Below are 24,049 nucleotides of genomic sequence, written 5' to 3' on the forward strand. Positions count from 1 at the left end.
AAAATCAGAAAGTACAGTATCTTATACAATATCCTTCACCCTGCTTTAGCAGTAGTATTGGACCAGATGACCTCCAAAGGTCTCTTCCAACCTCAAATATTCTCTAATTTTATGATTCTTGCCTCTAAACACCACACACGTGCTTCTGAAAAAGATGCAGGAACCTTCTTAAAAGAATAAATAAATAAATAAATATCTACAGAACAGTCTGTTCAAGTGAAAGGTTTCTTTCCAAATTCCAATTCCTTTGCCAGTAAAAAGTTTCACTGGGGCTTTCTGTGCTATTCCCTTCTCAAGGTCTTTCAGAATTTTTTATATTGTAATTGGATTTTTTAATCCATCTTCTCTCTCAAGTGTGACAACATGGTGTTAGCATACTTGAGGTATGCTGTGAGGTTTGGGGTTTTTTTTTAAAGAAGCTAAAGAAAGAACTTAGCAAGTAGTATGCATTTACATTTGTTCCTGGGCACCTTTAGCAAAAGTAATCATATCATCCCACCTTTTTGTTTTTGAAATGAAGACCTACTTTTCAGTGTCACTAGTCAGAATCCTTTAACATATGCCTGTTGCTTCCATACAGATATGCTACATGCTAGGACTCATAGGTTATGTTATCAAGCAAAATGCAGTCCAAAGACTAGAGACAAGGCTTGGAGTCAAGGTAACTGTAGTTCTGTCCTCAACTATTTATATAGGTATACCTTATTTTTAAATTTCAGGGACTCAGAGCTTCCTTCCTATAAAGCTGAAATGAATTTTTAAAATACTATGTAGTTATAAACGCAAACCCATTATGGGTGAATGATTAACATCTGCATTACAAGATCAGAAACACTTACACCCTGTTGAGATCATTAGCTATATTGCTTGGACCTGGCATGGCATCTTCAGGTTTGCATATGCTATTAAAGTTGAGACCTTTTTGAACACTTGACTGCTTGGTGTAAAGCTGATACGGAATGTGCGAGAGGAGACGTCCAGCTTTAATGCTGAAACAAAAAAACCAAAAGGAACAGGTTACTACTTATGACATTTAAAAAAACCCCCCAAACATTCTATGCTAAAAAATACCTCATGCACAATGAACTGTTACTTTGGTCACTGCTTTTTGCTGTTCGGCTGTATGTACTTGTGGTCCCTTCTCTTTCCCACAACCCCTTTTCCCACTATGAACTGGACTGAACTGAAAAGTAATTTGTGAAGTGGTGACTGGTACTACAACAGATACTTGCACAGTTGTGTTGGTCAGTTGTCTACATCCATTTCTCTTCCCCAACTGACACACAAACCCCCCAAATATTTAATTTCAAAACCAAACTAAGAAAAGCCCTGATAAAAAAAAAAAAAAAATCCCCAAAAGCAAAACAAAACCAAAACCAGCCGTGAGTGGTGCAGGTTATTCTAACTGAACAATGCTGACTGAGCTCTTTAACTTGAAACAACGCAAAGGCATGTATTCCAAGCAAATTTGGGTAGAATGTGAAAGAGGTCAGCTAGGATGTGGTTCACAAACAGAAAAGAACTACTTCTTCCATTTCAAAAGGATAATTACCCCTTGTTGTGCGAAAATTCACTGAAGAAAGCTAGACAGAAGAATCATTTCCAAATAGACCTTCCATAAATATCTACCACAATCATCTCAGTTCTGTCCCATGTGTTCCACTGTATCTCCCTCTTTTTCTTCTTCCACTGAAACTGCAATTATGCTTCAGTAACTGCTAAATTCCTTAGGGAAGTCACGGCCTTTGAAATGGAACCCTCTCAAAAACACACCACAGCATTATTTCATTTCTCCACCCCAATGCTTGTTGCTGGCAGTAGACATAACAGCCTTCCCAGCCTATACTTTACCTCTTCTTCATATACAACTCTTCATATAGAACACTGGGTCAGAGATGACAGAACTTCTCACAGCAGAGAAACCTCTCTCATATCAAAGCAGCTTAATATCAGTGTTCAGCTTTGAAGATACAATTGGATTTTTTTTATTTTTTTTTAAGAAAATTTAGCACAGTGACAGATACTGTTTTTCTGTTCTTCAACACCTGAATGTTTTCTCTTGGAGATGTGCTTTTTAACTATCTCCAATCTGTACTACTGTCAAGGGAGCTGGACAGTGGAACAAAAGCCCTTAGGAGCTTTCTTGCTGCAATTAGAGAAGAATATCGTGGGAGATCGCATTTCCCAATTATATAAATTAAAACTAGTTAGGCATAGAGACCTGCCAAGGTTTCTATGGGAATGGGATAGTAAAAACAGCCCTATAAATCAATCAATTAAATATTGTTTGATACATGATTATACAGCACTCATAAAGGAACAACATTTTACATTAAACATTGCTAAACAGACTTAAAAATACACATGGTGAAGTTCCAAAGCCTTCTTGTACAGAAAGCGGTGATGCAGCAATGAAACTTTTAGAATGCCTGGTTAGACTGTTTCTTCTATCACCACATTAACCTGCGCGTGTAGCCACACAGGTATTTCAAAATCATTACTGCAATTTCAAGATGACAAAACCCCACATTTATGTAAGAACTTGTTCATGCTAAGAGTAGCTGCATTACTAGATCAACACACGGTTTATTTTTTTCAAACTGTATTAAGATGCAGCAGCAGGAATCCTATTTTAGATGCATCACTCAACATCTTTCTGCATTCCACACTCCCTGTATCTCAGAATTCATAATCTCTAAAAAAATTAGGTTGGAAAGGACCTCTGGAGGTCGCTCGTCCAAACACCGCTCAAAGCATGATTTCGTCACTAAAGCAACCACACATTACTCTGCAATACTGGATTTTGCAACTACTGTTACCACAAGATCTCTATGTGATGCTAATTAAACCAAAATTCTACCTGCATTTAACAGGTTTTTGAGTCTCTGACTCTAGACTATAGTTCAGAATGTTCACAGTTCAGAATATGCAAAGCTTTTAATGCAGCAATGAACTTCAATATGTGCCTTACCATCCTTGTATAATTAACTCTAAAAAAACCCTAATCTTAGATAGTTCACATGGTATATTCCAAGTTATTGACATTTTTGGTGGTTTACCTTAATGTCATTTTGGTGGCTCTCAAACAAAAAAATGAAAACAATAACCATTGTAATAAGTGCTGTGGTAAGTTCATTAATCTTTGGAAAGTAGACAGATGCTATTGTGATAAGCACCAATAAGAGCCAGGAATCAATTATTTATTCCATTATCAGCAAAGAATTTGAATCACATGCAGTTAATAAGGAATGGGGTTACAAAGACAAGCAGCAAAGAACAAGTCACTGAATTAGCAATTTGCAACCAGAACTCAATCTTTTATGTGACGAGAATGTGGCAGGTACCATAGTGAATAAAGACAGCATGTGATCATGTAATTAAGGACTAGATCATAATGTGTGCACACAAAGAAATAAATCAAAGCTCCACAGACAAATGACCTTTTCATTTTGCAACCTTGGATGACAAGACTGATGACCTAACAACACTGCTTTACCAGCAATTTGTGACAGTAACATTTTAGGGCTGATTCTTAACCAAACTAAAAAAAAAAAAAAAAAAAATCACAAACTCATCATATTGCACTAACATGATGTGCACATGAATACTCAATACATTTGGAACTTCTACATCCACTGCACTGATTTTCACCAACTGATCTAGTGAGGAGAGCATAATTTGGTATTCCATACACAGAGATGGAGTATTTAACCAGTGAGTGTTCTTCAATACTGTTGAAAGGAAGGGGAAACAAATGAGGGGTGGTTGTGAAATCAGGTTTTATTCCAGATTCAGACACAAACCCTGTTCTCCTGAGACAGTGAGATCCCCATCTCCCTGTGCCCAAGCCCATGTATCTGTCTATACTCAGTTCTTCTGCCTTACTCTACAGTAAAACCTTCCAGAACCAGGAGATGCAGAACCTGAACACAAGACATCATAAAGAATATTTTAGGAGATATCATACATTAGGTTCTAGCAAGTCTCTACTGAATGTATACGAATTGATTTTACCAGCTTGGTTAAAAACATAGTGAGCTTTAATTGAATCAATGAAAACTGCCACATCTTTCAAGTAAAACCACACCTACCACTAGTTTTTCATATCCTTAAACTCATGGTCAAGGCCCTAAAACTGTTTAAAAAAAATGTACCGTAAGTCTTTTTCACACTGAAGAACCTTCTGACTGAAGTTTTAAAAATTTACCATAAAGACACATGATAACAAACAGCTGAATCCGAAGCACTGAAAAATCAGCAAACTGAGAACAGGAACAACAGACAGGATTTTACAAGTATGTATGCAGAAGAGTTCCTTGCCTGTTTCTGATGGTTGTGCCTAGGAAAGAGGCTAGTTAAGAACAGCATGACACTGACAGAATGATTTCCAGAACATACTGCTGCTTGTACTATTTCCCATGGGTTCCTCAGATAGAAGAAGACAGATGGAAGCCAGATTAACTGCTCTGAGCCTGGCTATCATCTTTTTCAAGGACCTGAGGACAACTTCAGTTGATCCTATGTATTCCACAGTGCATGGAAGAATCAAAGAACATAAATTCTTTGTGGGTTTGGAATTTTTGAATTTTGTTTTTGTTTTGCTACAAATTCACAAAATAAATGTTTAGATGGATTAATTTCAATTTCTTGAAAACTATTTTAATTGTTCTTTATTTGGAGATGAAATGAAACTTAAGCAAGGCACAAGGCAAGAGGTGAAAAATTATCACCTGATACTTAAACATACTGACACAAAGGCTGGTCAACTGTCTGGATATTAAATGGAATCAACAGGATAATGTTCACTTTCCTGATACTCCTCAGATTTTGAATGTTTTTAGTGAAGTTTCTTAGGGAACAATCACTAAGCAGCATATCTTCAATATAACAGTGGTATTTTTATTCAGCGGTTGCAAGGACTGTTTTATTTTAAATTAATCCCTAATCTCGAAATACAATTTTCCATAATTTTTCCAGATTTTTCTTTCCCAAAAGGAGAAACCTCCAAAAGCAATAGACCTAAACTTACCTTTCCACAATCCACTCTGGCCGAACTACTTTTTCTCCTTTCAATTCTTTTATTTTGGCATTTGGAAGATTTGTGGCAATGATGTGAGTTGTTTTTGATCTGGAATAGTACACATGGTATTGGCCTCCATGCAACATCATTAGCCGTCTTAATTCATCAGCTGAGGGATCTGTAAAATTAAAACCAGAAATATTCCTGTTTTGTGTCAGCAAATACAGTAAGAAAAACAATTTTGAGAAATATGATGCCATGATTAGAAAGTGTGGAAACCATTGTTTTTCTCCTGAAAAAACAAGTTCTTCAAAGAAATAACCAGAAAAACATTTCTGAAGAAATGTAGAAAACTCTGTTTTTGAAGAGACTGATTCAAAATGTAAACATTCTACTTGTTCTAGAGGATCCTTCTACAATGTGAATAATGGGGGGCAACATGGATGGACAGGATGGGACTCAAGATTTAATGCTAAACTACATTAAAAACCACTTTACATCAACATAACACAAAATTAGATTAACTCATTAATCTTTTCACCAGAGTTTGGGAGAGTAGTTTCTACCCAGAAGTAACAGAAAAGAATTAATAACAAAAGGGTTGAACAACAGCACAGAACTCCTACACACAATTCCTGATTTACTGAAGTAGTAGCAGGTTATTCTTGAATTGTTACAGGGAACAAAGAATACCTTAAAAACTACCTTCTCTTCTTACCCCCTCAATCATGTTAAAAATAGTATTTGTTTTGCAAGCAGAGATGGGAAAAACAAAGAAAAAGAAAAAGGTTTTAGCTTTTGGAAAACCTCTGCAGCAGCACCAAAATGTTTGGGTCAGCACAAACAGAATGTTTTGAACAGTAAATCTGGCAGAAGATACTAAAAAATAGAAAGGAAAAAAAAAAAGAGAAAAAATTTATCAATACAGGAAGGAAGAAAAATTTTTAAAGAAAACAGTTACAGTTCTTTCCAGTGGCCTACTGTCAACTCTCAAAATACTAGACAACTATCTTGTAGAGCTGTATTTAGGAACTAGTACCTTCAGGAATATGCAAATGCTACATTTTCACTAAAGAAACTATTAAATAACTGATTCAGATGTATTAATAGCTTAACATGTCCACCTCAACCTTTTTGAGTCCGTTTGAGCCCTGTGCTCAAAGCAGCACTGCTCCGTATCACAGAAGCTGTACTCATCAGTTATGTAACAGTCACAACATTCCTGGCACAAGTCCCTGAAAAAGGCTTCTGGGAAGTTTCAAAAAGGTTATTAAGCTGCTTTACAGAACCCAGGAGAAATATGAACTTAAGTATGGTAGATTAAAAATCTTACTCCAGTTAACGTGCCCTATCAGTCCATCACACAGAATGCATACATACCTCTTAACTCTTCTCTTGATCCTCCTTCTGCTATTAATGGGTTTACTGTCTTAAGTATTACACCACCCTGAGGCAGAAATCCCCAGCATATCCACCCAAACATAAATTTAATGCATACGCTCCAACCATCAATAGTTCGGAAAATTAAAAATGTAATACATACAGGCATACAGAGGAAGTTAAAAGGCTTCATTTGAAATAATAACATCACAGAAAGGTGGAAAAATTTACTCCTATTTCTATCAGTGGCCATTCATGTAAATGATTTAGGAAAGTAGTATTTACATTCAGATCCTAAATCTGATTTTATATTGAGAACCTTAATCATGAAATACAAAGAAACATAATATGCAAAACACAGTAATTGTTAGGTATTTACCTGGCTGCAAACTGCTGCGTTTTATAGGTTACTCCACTTAGGATGGTAAACAAACATTAGAACAAAACAGGACAGATTCTTAAAAAAAAAAGAAAAAAAAAACCAAACTAAAAACTTCACCTGTAAAGCCATTGACATAGATGGCAACTCCACTAAAGATACTTGACGAATTTCCATCCCTCTGGTGCTGTATGGCTGAATCTGACCGGAATTGATCCTCCAGTTTCTTGACCTTCGCCGACATGTACCCTCCCTAGTTTTTAAGTTAAAACATCTTGTTACCAACTTGGCAGAATTTATTTCATACTTCTTTTACCTTATTACATAAGAAAAAGCTTCTATGTATATAAAAATTCTTACAGAATAAAAAGAAAGAAGAAGAAAGAAATAAGGAAATGATGCAAGTTTGGATGCTAAATCAGAGGGTCGCTGCCTAAAGAAACAATGTAGAGAATATTCATCAGGCTCCATGTATTTTCAGTTCTTAAATATACATGAGACAGTAGTACTATAAATATTTATGCAAATTAGGTGCCTCAGTTATTGTTTGTCCAACTACACAGAATATGGTGGAGACAACCATACACAGTTTTAAAATTATTTTGTTTAGTTTTCAAATGGTGATTTAAAGCTATTCTGCTTTATTTAAAGCTATTCTGCTAAGGGTCTGCACTGATAAATAATGTGATCTAGTGGATTATTGCAAACAAAGACATCAAAACCTGGTAATTTAAAAAAATTTCTTTTGGACTTCATGATGTGTTTTTCAAATGAAGCATATATAACAACATTGTAAACCCTTCTAACCACAGTGCCATTTACCACTTGGAAAAAAATAAAACAAAATAAAACCACTCTGGTTTTGAACATACCCATATTCCCCAGCCATCGCCTTCGGCAGCCCGTTTCCGCCATCCACCCCGCCTCATACTGAAGCTTCTGCGTAGGAAGAACAATTCTTGATCAATTACATGTTTGGTAATATCACCAATGGCATTTCAGTGAAGCATTACAGACCAGCGACAGATTAGCAAAGACTGCATTTTTCAATGGGCTTCTCTAAAGTATTTAAGTTACGCAGTTAACCTAGAAATGGAAAACTGCATAAAAACCTAGTTCTTCAGTTTTGTAGTAATGCATACTGTAGCTCCTGCTACGTATCAAAAACCAGACACGCACATTCTGTTCTATTAACCCAGAATATAAAAAACTCGGTACAATGTTCTGTTTCCATTATGATTTATTAAATTCTTCCTGCTCATCATACATCTCCTACAAAAAATGAGTAACAAAAGGTTCCTAAATACAATTGCTACTGTTCATGCAAAATATTGCCCCGTACTGCTCACACTCTTTTATTTCCTATTTGATACTATTTACACGGCAGGATGCAGGCAAACACCTCCTGGTATTAGAGACTGGATTTCACCAATGGATTTACAGCCAACTATAAAAGGTCTGAACACTTGTTGCTCCAATGCAATACATCACATAAAAGCAAAAAGAACCAAAAGCCATCTTATGGTCAATGAATTATCTAGATCTACAGCTAGGTTTGTGATTTATTTCTTTGGGGTTTTGTTTGTTTATTGTGTTGCTTAATAGTAAATAAATAAACCATCCAAAAATACATAAAAAAACCAGCCAAACTGCCGTCTTCCTTTACGCAAGACACTTATCCCTGGCCCATGAGCTGTACACGGCAGTGTCCCCAGATGAGCTATCAGTTGGCTAGAACAGAACTGGTGAAGAGAAGAAGAAACATTTTGGACTGTGGCCAACTGTTCACTGCACCCAAGTGATCCACATTAACTATAGCTATTGTAACACTAATTTTAAAATATTAATGATGTAGTAAGATCATGAGGCCACTGCCTGCTATTACATCTCTCTCTCTACTCCAATCAGTTCCCTAAATAAAAACACTGTTTTGACTTTCAGGGCTATTGTCTCTTAGAGTGAAGACAGGACTCTGAAACTACAAGGAAGCTTTAAGCCAGTGTCGTGGTTTAAGCGCAGCCAGTAACCCAGAACCATGCAGCCACTTGCTCACTCCCCCCCTTTTTTCCTCCCCCCACTCCCAGAGGGATGGGGAGGAGAATCGGAAGAATGTAACTCCCACAGCTTGAGATAAGAACAGTCCAGTAACTAAGGTATAATACAAAACCACTACTGATACCACCAATGATAATAATGATAAGGGAAATAAGAAGAGGAGAGAATACAATTGCTCACCACCTGCTGACCGATACCCAGCCCTACCTGAGCAGCGATCTGGGCCTTCTGGGTAACTCCCCCGGGTTTATATACTGGGCATGACGTGCTGTGGTGTGGAATACCCCTTTGGCCAGTTTGGGTCAGGGGTCCTGTCTGTGCTTCCTCCCGGCTTCCCCTCCTCCCTGGCAGAGCATGAGACTGAGAAAGTCCTTGGTCGGAGTAAACATTGCTTAGCAACAACTAAAAACATCAGTGTTACCAGCGTTGTTCCGAGACTAAAGTCAAAAACACAGCACTGCACCAGCTACTAAGAAGGAGAAAAATGACTGCTATAGCTGAACCCAGGACAGCTAGTCGCCTTTATTTTTTAGAATATTTATTTTCTATTCCTTTATCCTCCATAAAAATGCACAGAACACAGAAGGAAGTCAAACCATTTTTTAAAAATCCTTGTCTGCTTTTGAGAAGATACTTATTCTCTGGACTACCCATAGCATTACCCAGTAACAGAACCTTCACTCAGTCTCCAGCCTACCAGAAGGCACATACAGCTGTGGATGGAGATAAAAGCTCTTATTGGTCATTTTCCTATCCAGGCCTTCTAATGCGCTGTTCTGGAGGCTGCCTCATTTATCACATTAATATTTTGTTTTCTCTGAACCTGGCTGAAAGCTAAATTCTAGCTTTCGCCTCTTAAATCCCTTTTGTTCTAGAGCCACCAGGCAGGCATACTCTGAAATCCAGCTAACCCATCCACGTCTGCAGGCAAGTCTGATTGCAGAAGAAGACACAGCTGCAGGAAAGTTTTAATAAATATTATGATTTTCATGGAATATTGCAAATATGACATATTAGGCAACCAAAGAATTATAGTCAAAGCGGGCATAACTACCTTGAAAAGACAAGCTTCTTGTATGTTTCAGGACCTCTGCAAAAACAGGAAGATCATGATGCACCTGGTTCTACTCTTCTTACATTTGCTGTAATTTGATACGTAACTTACACATATGTATATAATTAAGAAGATTAATCACATGTCAAGGAGATGAGCTGTACACCAACAAGCAAAGCAAAGCAACCCCTCCTCAGTATGTTGCATTTTCTCTCTAGGTGCCGATGTTTCTTACCTAGAGATCAATTTCCAAGACACTGGGCTTTCTGAAATTCGTTTCAGTGGTTTGGATTATACGTAACAGATATCACAGAACTCTTAAGGAGCAGTGATAAAAATGAGACATGACTTAGGTGACCACATGAAATTCAAAATTGACTTTTTTTCCTGTAGAGGACAGTACATACTAGAAATGCTAGATGATTTCTTTCATATGGAAAAACTAATTTTTCCATCAGCTGAAGTCAACTGTAATTTTAATTTATTGCTTCTGGATAAGAAAATCTTGGAAGAAACAGAAAAATAAGTTCAAGAAAAAAATAAAAGAAAATGTCATCTAGTGTTTTTAGATACTATAGGTATCAGTGTATGAACTCATAAGAGACTCTAGAATTTTAACTATTGATTACCCTTTCTCCTTCATAATAAAGGATGACAGTGTCTTAAAGGGTGGCTATGAAAAGGACAGAAGCTCTCTCTTTACTAGGAGTGACATGGAAAAGACCAGATGCAATGGGCAAAAGTTGCAGAAAGAGAGGTTTCATCTTGAGATAAGAAAGAAATTTTTTACAGTGAGAACAATCAATCACTGGAACAACCTCCTAGGGACATGGTACAGTCCTCATCACTGTAGGTTTTCAAGCTGCAACTGGACAGGGTGCTAGATAATCTCATCTAGGCTTCCGTATCCATGAAAGGTTGGACTAGATGGTCTTTTGAGGTTCCCTCCAATCTGGGCTGTTCTGTGATTTTAAGTCTATCAGAAAGAAAATCTCATACAAAAAGAAACTCTTACTCTAAAAAAATAAAACCCAAAACCCAAACCCAAAGCGAAGAACCTTCAAGACTGTATGAAATGCACACTATAAGTCACCACAACATCAGTCTAACAAAGATGTTCTTTACTGCAATCATCAAGTTCTTGAGAAGATTGGATTTGATAGATAATTACACTGACCTCTACATCAGCAACCTCTTGCTTAAACTAATGCCTGATAAATTGAAGAACTGCTTTCATGAGGGTAAGTTTTTTTCTGAAACCTTGAAAAACATTTAATTTTTATTCAGGACACTGGGAGGTGATGAAGAAAGTCCTCTAGTCTAAAAGCCATTAGATCAGAACACCACAAACAGTAGGGTCAACCAAAATCAGAATCATGGGTATGTGCCTAGATTGATTAAAACTAGAAATCAGAAAAACAAAACTATTTTAGGTTAGTGTGTATCATATCAACTTTTCAAAAGTTGTCTTCCTAGAGCCGGCGAAACTAGAAAAGTGAGGCAGTAATGCCTACTTACAACATCTGACAATGATTTGCCATCTCCTTGGCAGAAGTTATTTTTGACTCAGCCAGTCCACGTAAATTCCAAACACACAAGTTAGGAACATGGTACTCCAGTGACTACTAGATGCCCTTGTCTCAAGCCTTGAGAGTTGTGGATTATTTTCTTAATGCTGATATGAAAACCTGGGAGATTACTTTCTCCCTTTGTAGGTCTAGGAACTGAGTAACGAACCAGTTTCTGGACTAAGGAGAATCCCCACTGCTAAAGACTCGTGTTTACAATGAAAATTTTTCCTTGAGAATGAAGCAACTGCCTTGCTGAAACCTAAGGAACAAATGAGCATGAGAGATATCTTGCAAAGGATATATTAAATCAAAGGAAAAGTCATGCAAGATTTGAAACATGCTCACTGGATGATACCATAGTCTGTCTATAGGAATCATGATGAAGGGATGAGTAAGAGAAATGCTTTGTAAAGAACCCTTGAAGCAGGGGGTAGAGGGGAGGGAGTGCAAATCAAGACAAGGGACTTAAACACCCATCACAAGCTGGCCAATTTCACACAAGAGTTAAATCTTTCTTGTGATTATAGTATCTAACTTGTTTCAGAAAAGTCTTCTCTGTTTTCACAAATTCAAGAGTGAAAGTAAACCATCACAGTTACTAGTTTTCAGGGTATCTCTATAGCCTGAAAGACAAACTATACAGTGACGCTTAGCCCAGAGAAAAACTTCTAAAATAAAACTGAAATGCTCATACTCTGGACCTGTGAACACAAAGAAATCTTCGTCAACTTAAAAAAAAAAAAAAAATAAAAAAAAAATCTCAACACGCTCTGAAATGACACAAAAGCCTGTAAAGGTAGAAACAGTATTCCTAGGAATAGAATCAAAGTTTTCTGTGCAAGAGAAACAACCTTTCAAGAAAAAAAGACAACTTAAGAATGCTTGTGACAAAAATTAACATGTTTTGGGTCTGCATCTCTTCCTACGCCACATACATATGGTAAAATCTTACCATTCTACAAAATACGGTTCTTCAACCAAAATCCAAATTGCTATTGGGTGACCCTTTTAAAAACTGAGGCTAGAAGAGAAACTAAGAGTTTTGATGCTTTGTACATGACTGGCAGTTCAGGAATACTCAATACAGCCCACTAGGAAAGGATATGTAACATCCCTTTGTGGACTGCTTCACAGGCCTGGCATTTTACTTCCCAATCAACCACCACTTAATCCTATTATTAAAGACTGTTAATCCAAGCCTACAGATCAGGTAACAGAATGAAATGTTAAATCTGCATTTTACGAATTCTGTAAATATGTCTATGTGGATAGGAGAGTTGCACAGCAACTGAGATTTTTAGATCACAGAACATGGAATTTGTGAATTTGATGTTACTTGTTTTAATCTCATCTGTAGTACACACAGTCTGAGGCAGGAAATTTATTTCTTTAAAATACTTTAAACTCAGGGTGGTGTGGTTATGAGTGGCTTTCTGTTATCTTGGGCAGCTGGGATAACACAGATAGCAGACAAATCCAGACCAAACCCACAGCTATTTGTAGGGAAAAATGCTTGGGAGCACAGAATACAGATCTTAATGACCCTGTAAGAAGTGAACATGGATCCTGACGGACGTTTTAATTCCAGGTTACTACTAATCCTGCCCAAACTTGAGTTGTCTCTGCCATACTCCTTAGATTCCCTTTTCTAGGTATACTGTACAGAGACATTTCTGTTGCCTCTTCAAGTAGCCAACTTTAATCTGGCAGAATACACACATTATGGCTCTGCACTATAGGAAAGCATATGAACAATTTCCAAAGACAAGATGAGGCTCCACTGTGACTCTACAAATAATCCTCCCCAACTTGTGTCTAAATACATGGCAGAAGTGATATCTAATACAGATAATCCAGTTTCAGGTAGCTGAAAGCTGAGTGAAAGTGTAACACATTGTAACAGCTATTTTGCATTTCTGGTCAGAGTGAACATGCAGCCAATGTCCTCTAACACAAAAGACCTTGATTTAATTAGCATACTCAGACACCACAAACCTTATTCTTGAAGGTGTAAATCTAACTGCTAACGGAAGTATGGATATCTTGGCCACTGCTAATGAGTATCAGAATCTTTTGCTTGAACTGTAGATTGAATCCATCCCAGCTCAACAGGGCTTAAAAGTTGTTGCCATCAAGTGGGTATTTTGTGGCCTGTTGAGTTTCATGCATCTACATTCCAGCTCCCACATCAAACTCGCCACTCTACTTGGCACTAGTCTGCAAGCTCTTTAAGGAAAGAGCTGTCTTACGTGTTTACACATTTCTCAGCACAAGAGAGTCCTATTCTTGGCGGCTCTTCTGGAAAAAAGCTGTGGCTACAGGGTCTAAAACTGTTTTCTACAACCTATTGAAAGGTTCAGAATCCAGCAAAAGAACATAAAAATAAAAGACGTTTGAAGGGTTGTTTTTTTTTTAAATTAAGATACTGTATTTTTAAATCCCTGTGATTTTAGAATCTTCAGAGTTAACACTACTGTTCCATATTAAGGTAACTGATTAGTATGCTGCAAAGCAACTTAATTTTATTCTAGGTGAGAAATAAACTCCCAGGGTGAAGTTTCAGAAGACGGTTGAGGCAACTTGATGGCAGATTGCCACCAAAAGGGATAATTCTGCTCTTCAATCTCTGCTGGCCTAACAGCCTTTATTCCCTCTTCCTAATCTCTGTACCACCTCCGATCTCCCATGACCCCTAGGTTCATACTGGTGCTAAGTGCAATTCAGCTAGCTGAACTGACTCACAAAAGCATCAGACAAATCCAAAGTCTTTTTTCCATAGGGTAAGAGTTTTTGTGGTGGAACAGCTCGCCTTATTAGGCCATGTGTGCCCATACAATAATCACTCCAGCTACAAACACCTGATGCCTGATGTTACAGGGTCAACCAGCAAGTTGTTTTGCAGCTCAATATCTGATGGTATTTTAAATAAAAATGAAATTAGCTGAAGGACACCTGGAAAGTATCTGTCCCCAGAAGCACCCAACATAACCCTCATCTCCTGTGAGTAAACCTAAGTATATAAATTACAATAGAACAATCATTAAAACCTTGGACGAATTAGACGCAAAACTGTTTATATGAAACATTTAGAAATAATATTTTTCTAAAATATGAACATCCACAGCATTTGCTAGAAAGGTGACATACCACACAATTTACACAAAGCATGGAAAAAAACCAAGTCCTTCCGAATCAACTCCTTATGTGCAGATGAGTATTCTAAAACTGTGTTCTGCGCATGTGCTGGTTTCAGCTGTAACAGTTATTTTTCTTCCTGGTAGCTGCTGCAGTGCTGTGTTTTGGCTTCAGTCTGAGAATAATGTTGATTACACACCGATGTTTTAGTCGTTGCTCAGTAATGCTTACCCTGATTGAGGACTTTTCAGTCCCTCATGCTTTGCCAGTGAGGAGGGGCACAAGAAGCTGGAAGGAAGCAGACAGAGGACACCTGACCCAAACTAGCCAAAGGGGTATTCCATACCAGAGCTCATCATGCAGCTCGCTGTTCGAGCCAGGCTGAGTATTGGTCAGCAGGTGGTGAGATACATAAACAGAAGTATTATGTATCACTTCTGTTTTCTGAGCTTTCATTTCTTCTCTTGTTGTTTCCTATTATTATTGTTGCTATTCTTTCTATTATCACTGTATTTTACTTTAGTTATTAAACTATTCTTATCTCAACCCATGGGGTTTACATTCTTTCGATTCTCTTCCCCATCCCACCCTGGGTGGGGCGTAAGTGGAAGGTGAGCTAACAGCTGCGTGCTGCTGAGTTACTGGCTGGGTCTAAACCACGACAGCACATTCGAGCTTGACAGCAAAGAAGTGATACTCTGACCTTCAGTTCAATCACTCCCCAAGAGACATAGCAACTCTTCGCTAAAATAATCCAGTTTCCAAACTATTTTTTGCAACTCAAAATGGTTTTTATTACAGATCAGTTTAACAAGGACTAAATACTTTACATACAAGTAACAATTAAGAAATACACATTTCTTTTGCTGGCAAATCATCACAATGACCTAAAGCAGTTGTACAGCAGATAATCATTTGTATGAGAGCTGTACAGGATGAAAGTGTTTAGACGTTTTCACAACTGACTTGGGAGTCCCGGACATAATACTGTTTTAATCATCACAACTTAAGGAACCATAAGCATGAGGTACAGACAACCGCACCACTGCACAGTCTGCACCAGCTCTGAGCAATCTGTTTTCAAGAAGATACTCTTCTTGCTTTTATACATGGCATTTGAGATTGTTAGTTCTTTGAAAAATAGCAAGCCAGATTCAATTTGAGTCTAACTGTCAATGTTTCATTCCCCTCTAGGAATAACACTCAGTAGCATCTACAGTCCATTTAAAGCTTGTCACAAGTAGTGGTTTAAGTTGGTTGATTTTTTCTTCTTCTCTGTCACGGTTTAACCCTAGCCAGCAACTAAGTACCATGCAGCCACCCACTCACCCCCTGTCCCACATGGGATGGGGAACAGAATCAGAAAAAGGTGAAACCTGTGGGTTAAGAACAGCTTAATAATCGAGGTAAATATAACAACAACAACAATAATAATAAAATGGAAGAAGAGAGAGAGAAATAAAACCCAATAAACACAAGTGATGCACAACACAATTGCTCACCACCTGCTGCACAATGCCCAGCCTGACCCGAACAGCGATCACTGGCTCCTGGCCAACTCCCCCCAGTTTATAGACTGGGCATGACATTCTGTGGTATGGAATATCCCTTTGGCTAGTTTGGATCAGCTGTCCTGGCTGTGGTCCCAGCTTCCTGTGCCTCTCCTCACTGACAGAGGACAGGAAACTGAAAAGTCTTTGGCTTAGAGTAAGCACTACAACTAAAACATTGGTGTGTTATCAATATTATTCTCACACTAAATCCAAACCACAGCACTATACCAGCTACTAAGAAGAAAATTAACTTTATCCCAGTCAAAAGCAGGACATACAGAAGTCTGGCTTCAGGTTCAACATTTCTGCATTTTTTGATAGAAGTTCCCCTCTCCGCTTCAGAGGAGTTCCTCAGCAATGAGTGGCTCTTCACAAATTTTCATTGCTATATTTAACTATGTAGCTCAATTCACTTATTAGTTAAAGTATGAAATCTTTAATACAAGTGTTCTTCTTGTCACAATACACTGGTAGTTTTCAGTGGACTTCAGCAACTGGCTTCATTATTTCTCTTCTGCACTTCTATTCTTTCGGGGCTTTAACCACAAGAGGATTTTGAATGCTCACAATCTTTATGCCAGCTTCTAAATGCCTAGATTCCACAATAAAAGCCACTAAATAGAATCAGAATAAGAAGCATAGCTTGTGGAATCAGGACACTCAATATCAACATACTGTGTGGATCGTAAATCACCAAAAGGAAATTATCTTTCTTGGACTTCAGGATCTGAAACAATAAACAAGATGAGCATAGGAGTTGGGTAGTCTTCCTTCAAGCCTCTATGTTTAGCTGTCAATAGTACTTGAGAACAGAGAACTGTGTTACTCTTTTATTCGAAAAGGAAGACTGGGATGTTAATTTTTTTTTTTACCTAATAAATCAACAGAACTTGTTTAGGAACTTTTTAGTTTGTGCACTCTTCAGTCTGATGACAATCTGGTCCCGCAACTCATGTCTTACACAAGAAGCCCGTGCTGAGGCGCAGGTAAAGCAGCTGGTAGGTACCATAAGCAAACCATGATCCCTCCTCCCATATAATGAGAAGAGCTGCTGCTGAACAATTTAGGACTTCCTGAAGGAAAAGAAAAATTTAACAAAAGCTGGACAAGTGGGTAACTGGAGGTATAACTGTTTGAAAATAAGTAACTTGGAAAATTTTCATGAGGCAATTAAAGCAAGGAGTCTGAACGCTCTCAATTTGTTAACATCAAATCCAGAGGAATTGTGCTGGTGAAAACCTTTGACATACACTGTTGTCAGCTTTCCCAGATCCCCTAGACTTCATGCCAGCAGACTAATGCTCTCTTGTCCACAGGGACTACACATTTTTGATTGATTTGATGTATTTGCTTGGATAAACATGTCTGTAGATATATATGTGTATGTGTGCACACATGTGCATGTATATACACAACAAAGTTATCTTTCCTGCTGATCAATTTGATTGCTTGCTACCCAGATTAACCACTATGGCAATAGAAAATAGCATGGAAATAAATCCACTTTCTGGGCCAATGATCTAACTAATGTAACGAGAAGGTACTACTTCTTCTCTACAAGTTGGGGTTTGTTGTTTGGTTTTTTTTTTCCAGAAGTGCCCAGGGCAGTTGTGCTTTCTGCTCAAGTCAATGTTACCAGTACCTTGAGCAGGTGCTGATGAGGCCAGGCTTTTCAGGGAAAAAGAGAGGTAAGACAGCTACTTTTCAGAATCTCAAGTGGTAGCTGATGTCACATCCTAAGGAGGACCTTCTCCCTACTCACATATGGACAGCACTACATACATGCAGTAGCAGAACTCTTAAGACTCAAGTAACTTTACCAGGAAAAGTACTGATGACTACAGATTCAGTATTTAAATAGGCAGATTTTCTGTTCATAGCAGCTTTTGAATGACATTACTTAATTCCAACTGACACTGCACAGTCAAGTTCCCAAATGTTTTTCTGGATTTGCCTTTGAAACTCTCAAAGCTGCAAAATCTTTTTGAAGTAAAATCTTCACAAGATATGGCTTCTATGCTTATCCTTGAAGTTTTAAGTTTCTACTCAAATTTCTACATCTTTGGTTAGTCCACGGATATTACTTTTATCATCAACTCAGACCAATAAGAGTAGGAGGAATCAGATGAAACTAGTAAGTGAAGAGATCAAAACAAATCGAAATATTTAAATATTTTTTCATCTATTGCCTAGTTTATTTGTAGATTCTCTGACAGGACACCAAGAATGCCACAAGTCCATATGGGTTGAACAGATGAATGGAATAAAAAACCTTTTTTTTTTTTTTTTTAAAAAAGGTAACAAACTACAGGAACTCAGAATATAAAGGCAAAGTATGCCAGTATGTTTGTTTCTTTACTATTACCTATGCAATCTTTTGATCTGATCCAATACATTCTTAAGTTTCCTCCTAGATTCATAGGAAAGTGGAAAGACAGAGCACAGCGTTTCCGTGTTTTCTAGAAAACACTTTTCCAAGTCCTTAAATGCTTAAAAACAAAAATGCTCTAATTTATTTAGGATCCCTGAATAAAACTCAAATCTGAATTGCATTCTTGGCATCAAGTGGTTTTAAGTTGGTATTTTAAGTACTTCTGACACTGAAACAAGTGTGTTATACTGCTGCTTAGTGTAGACAGATCAATGAAAAAGGCCACAGAGCAAAAATGGCCTATCCCAGGCAAACATGATGCTTGTACAACTTAGGTTAAAAATCAACAGAGAAGTTACAGGAATCATTATGGAGAGGCAACACTGACAACTTCAAATTCCCGATCATCCAGAAATCAGAGAGAAAAGTCATTACCCCTACCTCTCTCCCAGTATAGCTTTGTAAGAGGATTCTTGGAACTGCTCACCAAATAATGCAATTTTAGCACAGAAATCTAGGAAATAGTGACTGAAAAGCCAGTCTTTCCAGTTTCCCAATGCTCTAATGTTTCCTGAAAAGAAAAGGAAGATTCAGAGACCAGGAACAGTACCCTTTCGAAACAGGCTATTATTTTAGTTCTTTGCTTCCACTGCGAGTTGCATTCAAAAGCAAAAAATGATAAAATTCTTTCACTTTACTTGGTAAACTGTATTAATCATTTACCTTACATGACATGGAGTCATAGGCTTTCCTATTTGAAAAATTATCAGCTATCTCATGATTTCCTTTAAACAGCAACAGCTCCTAGGTTTCCAAAATGATCTAAGTGGAGTACAACCATTCATCCAAGATGCTGATTCATCATGCCCTGGACTAACGGCTAATCTGAGTCACCTCAGAAAGATGAGGTCATGAACATGGTGGACAGAACCTTATTTCACTTTGGATATTCACTGACAACTGAAACCTGACAAATGTTAGCAACAGTCCCCAAGATCCTGCCAAAATCCACTGCATACCTCACCCTGCCAGAATACTGCCCATCTCTAAGTCAATGTGGAAAAACCTGAGAGGAGCTCTCAATCATACTCTGCGCAGCTTCACCACTGCTTTCATGTTTTGGCATTCAAACCAATCTACCTGCACTTGCAAGAATTACTCTGCAATGTACCTGAGCAGTGCCTTTTCCTAAGAAAAACTAGTTTTCTCTTTTTCAGGATTATTTACTTTCATAAATCATAAATAAGCTGAAAAGGTCTGCATGAATTCAAGCAAACCAAATGAGGAGGTTACAACCAGTAACTCCCTTATGTTGGGATTTGGTTCAAGTATTTACAGAGTGCTGGGAACAGAAAGCAAAATCAACACAGAAAAATAAACCACAATATGGCTAAGCTTTACTTATGCAAGCAACTAAATTTCAAACCACTAGCTCCAGCGCTATTAAATAGGTAGAATACCAGTTGGGAGACCTGAAGCCTTGAGAGAGGAAAGAAGCACCCATTCCCCACCCTCCCAATTAACAAAATATTACTTTCACCAAAAGCTAACACTGAAATTCAGAGACTATGGTTTGCTTAGGCATTTACAGCAAAGAATATGGAAGATACAACAATCCTTTCTATGGGTATAATAAACTAAAAGTATCTCCTAGGTGAATTTCACAGTCACAGATTCCTTAACTACAGTAGCAGCAGTCCTTCAGTTTGTGTTGAAAATATAAGCCACAGGAATGGAAGTTATCATCACGACCCAGGATTTAAAGCTCTTGTACACACTCACCTTTCTTCCATGGAAGAGTGAGAATGAAGGATTTCCTAATTCTGACTTCTACCTTAGGAGTGCCAGTTACTTCACATGGAACACAGAAGTGGGGGGACCACAGACACGGGAGGCCTCCCTCTCTAAAGGCATTTGTGTCTCCAATTAAAATGCTGTCTGGTTTCCACAACAAAGCAGAAACCTGCTGGGGGAGAAGCACTACAGAAATGTATCTCTTAAAACAAGACACTTGCACAAGAATACTATATTACACGTTTGCTTGAGAATTCCTTAAGGTTTTTTTGCATCTAGTTAGATCTGCTCTCTTCCTTTCAACTTTAACTCCATGGCCACTCTCATTTCCATCTGCTTCCAGTTCTTCCTCATTTTGCTGTGCTTAGGTAAACACACAGCACTGTCACTAAATTAATCTACATTGTGTTCTTGACGGACGGTTTCAACATTTGGATATTTAGCTCCCTTGTGATACCTATACCAGCCAAAGATGCTTCTAAGAGCTGACAGAGATCTCAGCGATAATAATATACACCTTTAATTAAAATAGAAAAATGTCCATTCTCCATGGAAAAAAAAAAAATCATTCTTCATGAAATAAGCTATAGCTAACAAATTAAATGGCGAAAGCACATGGCAGGGTCAGACAAGTTATTCTTTTCCTACTTGTCCTGAACAAGTGATTTATTAAGAAAAAAGGTCTGTGTAATCAGAGTAATTTATTTCTACCTACCCAAAACCAAGTCTTCTGTCTGAATCATTCTTTCTTTCTTTTTTTTCACTCTCCCTAGTTATGGAAAGGGATGGTAGAAAGATTGAAAATTTGCCATGAAACTTCTTTAAAAAAAGAAGACATGTGGATGAAGGGATCAGAAAAGACTAACCAAAATCAGCACTCAGTTACAACACGCTGTCACTGCATCAGAACAGGCTGTGACTAATAGTACACATGTACCATCCAGAAAGACAGACTGGCGCTATGTTTGAAAGGCCAACTACTGAATAACATATTGAAGACACATGTACTGTACACAGAAAAATGCACTTTATCAGTTTACTATACAAGCTTGAAATATGCTAATATATTTTTCCTCTTTGAGCTTTACTTTTAAAACCATCTTTCTTCAAGTAGTCATACATCAGTGAACCACAAGGCAGGTGTCTGCACTGTGCCTCTACGAATACCGTCCTACCAATGACCTCCAGCCTGACAGCTTGAGATTATTTACTAACAGGGATTTGGAACATTGTCCACTGGAAGGAATGTACTGAATGGAAGACCAGAATGGTGCAGATGGGTAATACCTGGAGACAGGTATTTCCAGACAACGTGGGAAAGAATTTGTCAGGGACTTGGATTTCTGTGTTGAATGTCATAAACCTCAGTAAGACAGACCTATTCCAAAAATAAATGTAAACTATAAATGTAAACTAACACCTCTTGGTGATCAGCGAACTGTTTAAAACAGTTCTACCTGAGCAACAATATCATCTAAATGGATAAAGAATTTGGATCATAAAATTATAATCCCCGGATTTTGCTTCCTTGGACTACAAATTTGAGATTGGACACGGATTTTAAATCCAGATGTGGAACAAACATCCACTCATCTTTTAATGAAGAAAATTTTGCATTAACAGCAACAGAGTATTCACAGCCCTGTCATTCTGAAGACTTTGACATTAATTTTAAGGCATCAGAAATAATGGAATATTACAGCATACAACACATGGATTTTCTACCAAAAAAATCATGTGCCTGTGATTATTATCTTCCTCTCCCTTGTTAAGATTAACGTATCATTACCACACATTTCTGCCATTACCGCACATCTCCCAACAGGGGCTTTTTACTCGGTATCACAGGTCAAGTCAATGGTAACTGTATAGCAAAACGCATCGACGTTAGACGGGGATGGGGTGAAGCAGCATCAGCGAACACATCTGTCCCTCGATGTTTGCAAGCACAGGCTTACTTAGCAAGCACAGCTCCTCTTCCTTTCTTACACCCAGCACTATTGCTCAGCAAATACAACTTGCGACCGACACGGCGGAAAACCGCAGGCAGGGGCACAGCGCGCGGTGCGCCCGGGAGTGCAAGGCTGCGCCAGGGCTCGGGCTTCCCCCCTCCTCCTTTCCCTGCAGTGACCCCTCCGCTGGCACAACGCCGGCGGCATCCCTGCCCGCCCGCCCGCGGAGCCGTGTTGTGTCTGAGGCGCAGGCCCCATGTGACACACGCGCGCAGGTGCCGGGGGGCGGCGGGGGGCGGCTGACCCAGACACGCGCGCGCACACCTGGCACACCCTCCGCAAGTTGGGGGGGGGGGCGGGGGGGGGGGAGCCGGAGAGCGGGGCGGGAGGAAAGAGGAAGAACGCACGCGCGCGCGCGCGCCCGGGGGTCCGTCCTCCTTCCATCTCCTCCCGCCCCGGCGCCCGCACCGCGCGCGCGGGCGAGGCCCCCGCGTCGATTACATAACCCCGCGCGCCACCCTGCACTCCTCCTCCCCCCCCCCAACCCTCCCGCACCCGGCCCCGCCGAGCCCCGCGCTGGCGGCAGAGCTGCGGCGGGGACAAGGGGCAGGCCCAGGCCGCGGGCCCAGGGAGAGGCTGAGGCGAGGCAGGGCAGCGGCTGCGGGCCCCGCCGCTCCCCGTTCTCTCCCTCCCTCCTTCCTTCCTTCCTTCCTTCTTCCCCCCTTCCCCGAGCCGCCCCCCTCACGCGCGCACGGGGGCGCGCTCACGAGCGCCGGGCGGCCACCATGAGGGGCCGGGGCCACCGCGCTGTGAGGGGGACGACAGCAGTCCCCCGCCGCCGCTTACCTTTCGTCGCGTCCCAGACGCACATTCCCGGGGCGCTGCCGCCGCCGTCTGCCCCGCCGGGCCGTGTGGGGGCTTCACATCGCGGCTCCCCCCGGCACGGACGGACGGACGCACGCACACACGCAACCGCCGCCTCCTGCCCGCCTTCTTCTCTTCCTCCCCGGCTCTCAGCCCGGCCGCGCTCTCCCTTCTTCCCTCCTTCCCTCCTTCCTCCCTCCCTCTCACTCCTCCTCCCCCTCTCGGTGTCCCCGGCAGCAACAGCCCCTCCTCCTGTCCCGTCCCCCCCCCCCGCCCGCCCTTCCTGCGAGCGCGTCACGAGAGAGTCTCGCGCCACCAGCCCCAGCTCGGTCAACAAACGGCGCGCGCCGGGCAGGCCCGCCGGCCCGCCCCCGGGGGGTGGCGCGCCCCCTAGCGGCTGGCGCCCCGCCTCCTCCCCGCCCGGAAAGCCGCGTGCGGCGCCGCAGCTCGAGCGGGGCCGGGGGAAGCTCTCACGCCGGGCACGTGACGGCGCGGAGGGGAGGGGAGGGGCGGGCGCGGGCAGCGCCGCGCGCCTCCACGGCTCTTCTCCCCGCCGGAGCGCTGGGTGGGCTGCGGGAGGGAGCGCGGCGGCGGCGCCCCCTGGCGGCGGGACGGGCACGTCTCAAGCGCGGGGACTGCTGCTGCTGGTGGTGCAGCGCAGCGGCGCGGGCGGGCGTTTCACACGGCGGATCGCTGTGGCGGGGGCGGCACGGAGCCATCGGGCGGGCAGCTGGCTGTGCTCGCAGTGCCGCAGCCTCTCCCGTGAGCGGGCAGGACGCCGTGCGGGCGGGGGGGCGGCCTGCGGGGACGGGACGGGCAGGTGTGCTGCCCCCGGCATAGGCACGGCCCGCTTGCGGGCGGAGTTGAGAAGCACGCCCGCACCCCTTCCACCTCCTGTTGCCGCTGCTCAGGGAAGAAGTG

General features: G+C 40.6%; 1 protein-coding gene across 7 annotated transcripts in view; it reads right to left on the reverse strand.

Annotated features, from left to right (window-relative positions):
* The window catches only part of REV1 (REV1 DNA directed polymerase), a 60,305-nt gene extending 36,778 nt beyond the window's left edge, over positions 1-23,527 (reverse strand). For 2 of the 7 annotated variants that reach the window (XM_030475854.1, XM_030475850.1), the window contains exons 1-5: positions 23,111-23,527; positions 7,652-7,718; positions 6,900-7,032; positions 5,030-5,198; positions 840-989 (exon numbers count right to left, since the gene is read on the reverse strand). In XM_030475854.1, coding sequence (XP_030331714.1) covers positions 840-989; positions 5,030-5,198; positions 6,900-7,032; positions 7,652-7,708 — 509 coding nt within the window. In that variant the 5' untranslated portion in view covers positions 7,709-7,718; positions 23,111-23,527. Of the gene's footprint in view, positions 1-32; positions 146-839; positions 990-5,029; positions 5,199-6,899; positions 7,033-7,651; positions 7,719-9,888; positions 9,977-22,053; positions 22,587-23,110 lie in introns of those variants that run through there. The other 5 variants (XM_030475852.1, XM_030475855.1, XM_030475856.1 and 2 more) reach the window with 5 other exon arrangements.
* Between the last annotated feature and the right edge of the window lie 522 nt (positions 23,528-24,049).

This window comes from Strigops habroptila, chromosome 2, assembly GCF_004027225.2.
Source record: "Strigops habroptila isolate Jane chromosome 2, bStrHab1.2.pri, whole genome shotgun sequence".
In the NCBI taxonomy this organism is placed as follows: Eukaryota; Metazoa; Chordata; class Aves; order Psittaciformes; family Psittacidae; genus Strigops; species Strigops habroptila.